At 43.3% G+C, this 5,000-nt stretch overlaps 1 protein-coding gene across 2 annotated transcripts in view; it reads right to left on the reverse strand.

Annotated features, from left to right (window-relative positions):
- The window catches only part of LOC143136455 (plexin-B2-like), a 173,123-nt gene that overhangs the window by 24,103 nt on the left and 144,020 nt on the right, over positions 1-5,000 (reverse strand). For both annotated transcript variants that reach the window (XM_076297176.1, XM_076297175.1), the window contains exons 21-22: positions 4,019-4,228; positions 1,997-2,182 (exon numbers count right to left, since the gene is read on the reverse strand). In XM_076297176.1, the coding sequence (XP_076153291.1) occupies positions 1,997-2,182; positions 4,019-4,228 (396 nt within the window). The remainder of the gene's footprint in view (positions 1-1,996; positions 2,183-4,018; positions 4,229-5,000) is intronic.

The raw sequence follows: 5,000 nt of genomic DNA on the forward strand, positions 1-5,000 counted from the left end.
GCAGTGTAGCTGCAGCACAATAAGTAGATGCAACATATTGGGTACTGAAATATTCACAAGAATCCATAGAAATTTAATCTTCATGTTGTATCATCCAATATTAGTTGTACAGATGTATAGTCTATCTTATACACACTCATTGAACCAACAAAGTAAATGCAAAAATAGAGACTTTTTTGTAATTATTCCATATTTTGTGTAGTCAGTCTATATCAGAACACCTGACATACAATCTCAAGTCCACAAGTAACCTCAAAGTGTTACCTTTCATTTGAGACCAGGATTATGCTTCTACACAAAGGGGTTCATGTGCAGTAAGCATTTGATTGTCAGTATGCATTTTGGATAACAAAAAGGCATACCTTGGCAAATAAAGCACTCATATTTTCATTCTATATTGATCTACTTTTGCACACAGATGCACAAGACCTGGTGCCAGGGCTCAGTTGTGTTTCTAAGGGATATCAAGTGACCTAGAGGGCTGAAATGTGGTCAGTTCAGAGATGCTTGTAATCCGGCAGAAAGAAAAAACTATATTCTAGCCTCTGTAGCTTTTTGTCAGTACATCATACAGTTATTTTGACTGTTTCCTACAAAAACTACAGGTTCTCAGCTTTCTATAGAGGTCCAGCATTTGATGGTTGACCCCAAAAGAGGTGGGAACAATGCCCTTGTAAATAGGCACAGTGCAATTTCAGGCAAAAACTTTTTTACTGAGATCAATGTGGTTAATACATAAATTCATTCTTTCATTTATCCAATCATCCATCCATCCATCCATCCATCCATCCATCCGTTCATTCATTCATTCCACTCACTCCCCGATACTAAACTTTATCTGACCGGAGAGGAAAGAGATTCAATATATATTAGCTGGATTGTTTATTCATTCATTCCACCCACACACTGTTACCAAATGAGAGAGAGAAAGAGAGAGAGAGAGGGTGAGAGAGAGAGAGATTAAACATTTGTTTCTTTGTTGTTTTTGTTTACTCATCCAATCATCCACTCACTCATCACTGAAAACTTGGGAGAGAAGAGAGATGAGAGATACAGAGAGACAGACAGACATGGTTTTGTACATGCTGGTCTACCCCCCATCACAAAGCCAGACATATCAAAAACAACACTAAGTAGTTGTCTGGAGCATATTTTATGTCTCGGTTGTCTGCAAGGCCAGGGGAAGATTTACGGTGCCTATCTCCAATTAGACAGCCTATCATTAGCCAGGCCAGCGTTCAGGCATCTATCACACTGGAGTTTTGCATTATCGATCTCGCATCAACCTTCACACACCTGCACAGACACACACGCACAAGTACGGCAAGATGAAGTGTGAACCATGCGGTTATAAATCATAACAGCACTACACAGCTGCTCCATGCTGCATCTGTGTGCTGTGCAGTTAATATGGGCAATAATATGGCCAATGCTGACCCTGGTGCTGTGCTACGAGGGTATTAATTAATGATTTATTAATTATATTGATTAATGGGCTAGTTCCATATGTCCTACTGAGTGCCCTACAAATTCTGTGCTAAATGCCCTAGTAAGTGTGCTATAAATTCTGTGCAAAATGTCCTTCTACGAGTCCTACAAGTAATGTGCAAAATGTCCTTCTACGAGTCCTACAAGTCCTACAAGTAATATGCAAAATGTCCTTCTACGAGTCCTACAAGTAATGTGCAAAATGTCCTTCTAAGAGTCCTAAGAATTTAGTGCAAAAATGTCCCACTAAGTGTCCTACAAATTCTGTGCAAAATGTCCTACTGGGTGTCAAAATAATGTGTTTTGAATCCTTGAATGCTCAATTTATAGAGCTGTCTGGGTACGTGTCTGAGATGAGGTCACACTGTGAATTACAGAAAACGTGTGAGTAACACGTGTGCTTGTATCTAGCACACACAAACAAATACACACACACACACACACAATCCCACACCCACACACACATGCACACACACACACACACACACACACACACACACACACTGACCAACAGGTCCAGGAGCTGTGAATTGGTGTCCCTCTTGTGCCTGTGTGGGCGCGAGCGGGCGGTGGGATGGGTGGACGGAGCCTCCAGGAAGAGCTTGTCGTCGTTGAGGATGGTGATGTTGCACTTCACGTCTCCCACGTACGCCTCCGCCTCTCTGGCCGTCATGGCCTTGGCGAAGCCCCGGCCCTGTGGCAGCAGCAGCAGCAGCACAACACGTTAAGCAGACAGTTGATTTGTTTCTTTCTTTGTGTGTGTTTGTTTTTTCTTTTTGCATATGCAGGTAATTCATATTACACATCATTGTTGAAATGCACTTTTACAATACCTCAATAAATAAAATAACTCAATAACCCCACCCCCCCCCCCACCCACTCACACACACACAACCACACACACACACCACCCCAGCAACCTGCACATATTACCTCAAACTGAAAACAAGGTTTAATGCATTTTTCCCAAATTGATTAAAAAACGAAAAAGAAATCTCATTTCACCAATGAAAGGGACAGACTGAAAGCTTTTCAATATACCAGGGAGAGAGGAAAGGGTGACACAGAGAGGACAAGGAGAAGAAGAGGAGGAAAGTAAAGAGGGATGAAAGAGAAAAGGAGAGGAAGAGATAATAACAGCAGAGAGGTAGAAGAGAGAGCGGGCAGAGAAGTCAATTGATTTGAAGGTCTACATTAATGACATTCTTAACAAGGCCCTTTTGAAATTCATAACAAGTCAGTCGGTCGGCTTACATAATGCATGATAGCATCAAATGCAAATATGCCTGCAGGCCCCAAATTTGTACTGCCTGACTACAGTACGTCCCCCATAACATGAGAAGTGTGATTATTAATTTAAACAAAAAGCAATTTCAAAGAATTATCCTGACTGATGTTTTAAGTCTGCTATCCGCCTTTGTCTGTCTGTCCTAATCAATATAATGTGTGTAATCCCACAAACACACGCACACACACACACACACACAGACTGAGATGAAGTAAGGATTTCATTAGACTTTTCGAGCCAGACATACAATCTAATCATATTTGTAGACCACTGGCAAAGTTAATAGCCTGGGCAGCTAGTGGTTATGCCTTCACGTGACTGTGTAGAATCAAAATGAATTAATGATGATGTAAAATCTAACTTCCTGGGAAAACATTAAATGGAGGGCTATAACCTTTTTTTTCATTTGTTGGTTTAGCCTTCAGCTATTGTGATAGATTCGGCCAATCAAGTGACACTATTCCCTCTGTACTTCTGAAGCAATGTGTTGATTGACTGAAATAGTGTCAAGCATAGTTTTGTTTAAGTTTGTTTGTTTAAGTTATATTTTTTTTGTCTTTTTAGCCTTTATTCAAGGACAGAGAAGATATGAGAGGAAACGGCTAGGAGAGAGAGACAGGGAGTGGGCTCAGGAAATGACCTCAGGCCAGACATGAAAGCTAGATACCGCCTTGTCCGTCGAGTTCTATTAGGTGGCATACGTGTACGCGGTCGCCATATTGCTGGGTGCAAACACATTACTGGGCAACACTTGCCGACAATCAGAGACACCTGTCTGTTTCCAGTCAGTGTCACATGTTTCTCCATTGGCCTCCAGTGATTGTTGCCCCCACCAATATGGTGGCACTATTTACATACGTTCGGAGCCCAATGCGGTATTGTTCCCTAAGGTCTCCTCTGCATTGTAGTTTGAATGATACTCCTCATTTTGTACGTGTCTTTGGATAAAAGCAAGTGTACATGTTTCAGGGGAACAAAAGGCACACACTCCATAGAATACAAATAGCTGCTCTACATAGTTGTGGGTTGGGTAACAGCGGGAGTCTCTGATGATGCTGGTCTTTGAGATGATAATGTTGGTGTGTGGGCGTATGTGTGTGGTATCTGTCATAATGATTGTGTGTGTGTGTGTGTGTGTGCTCACCGAGACGCTGATGATGCTGGTCTTCTAGATGATGATGTTGGTGTGTGTGTGTGTGTGTGTGTGTGTGTGTGTTTGTGTGTGTGTGTGTGTGTGCTCACCGAGACGCTGATGATGCTGGTCTCCGAGATGATGTTTTTGGTGAGGTTCTCAAACACGGGGTCTGGGTGGTAGTGGAACCCTGACAGATCCTCCTTCTGGTTGTCCAGCTGGACAATGGTTCTAAGAGACTGGAGGTCGTGGGTCTGGGTCACCTTCGGGGAGCGGAACAGTAGAGCTGTGTCGTTCTTAAGTAGAGGTTCCTCCAAAAACTGAAAGAGAGGGAAAGAGAGACAAAGAGAAAGGGAGCGAAAAAGAGAGGGAAAGAGAGACAGAGAGAAAAAGAGAGAAAAAGAGAGGGAAATAGAGAGAGAGAGAGAAAGGGAGCGAAAAAGAGAGGAAAAGAGAGACAGAGAGAAAGGGAGCGAAAAACAGAGGGAAAAGAGACAGAGAGAAAGGGAGCGAAAAAGAGAGGGAAAGAGACAGAGAGAAAGAGAGAAAAAGAGAGGGAAAGAGACAGACATACAGGAAGGGATAAAGACAGGCATTAGTACTGTAATGGTTATGATTGTCAGCATCATCAATATTTCTTCTCCCCCATGCTTTATATCACTAATCCATATGTGATGGAAAAGAAAAGACAGAGAGAGAGACTGAGAGAGAGGGAGGGGGGCAAGAGAGAGAAGTCCTTCAAATCTGACAACCTGTGGGCGTTTAAACACCTGTCTTGAAACTGCCAAGACAGTTCTCCTCAGTGAGTCTCCAAGGAGCTCTTCCTCTCTCATAGCGTAATAGTTCCTGACATTGACTGGCAGCTGAGAGCACTGTGTGCATGTGGCAGGATGGTGCTGTAGTGGGGGACTCTGGGCAGTGGGTTAGTTGGGCAGTGGGTTAGTTGGGCAGTGGGTTAGTTGGGAAGTGGGGTTAGTTGGGCAGTGGGTTAGTTGGGCAGTGGTGTGGTTGGGCAGTGGGTTAGTTGGGCAGTGGGTTAGTTGGGCAGTGGGGTGGTTGGGCAGTGGGTTAGTTGGGCAGTGAGGTGGTTGG

Source organism: Alosa pseudoharengus, unplaced genomic scaffold (genome assembly GCF_046254945.1).
Source record: "Alosa pseudoharengus isolate Yale_2024_CS ecotype anadromous, Long Island Sound unplaced genomic scaffold, YU_APseudo_1.1 YU_APseudo_1.1_scf_20, whole genome shotgun sequence".
Classification (NCBI taxonomy): domain Eukaryota; kingdom Metazoa; phylum Chordata; class Actinopteri; order Clupeiformes; family Clupeidae; genus Alosa; species Alosa pseudoharengus.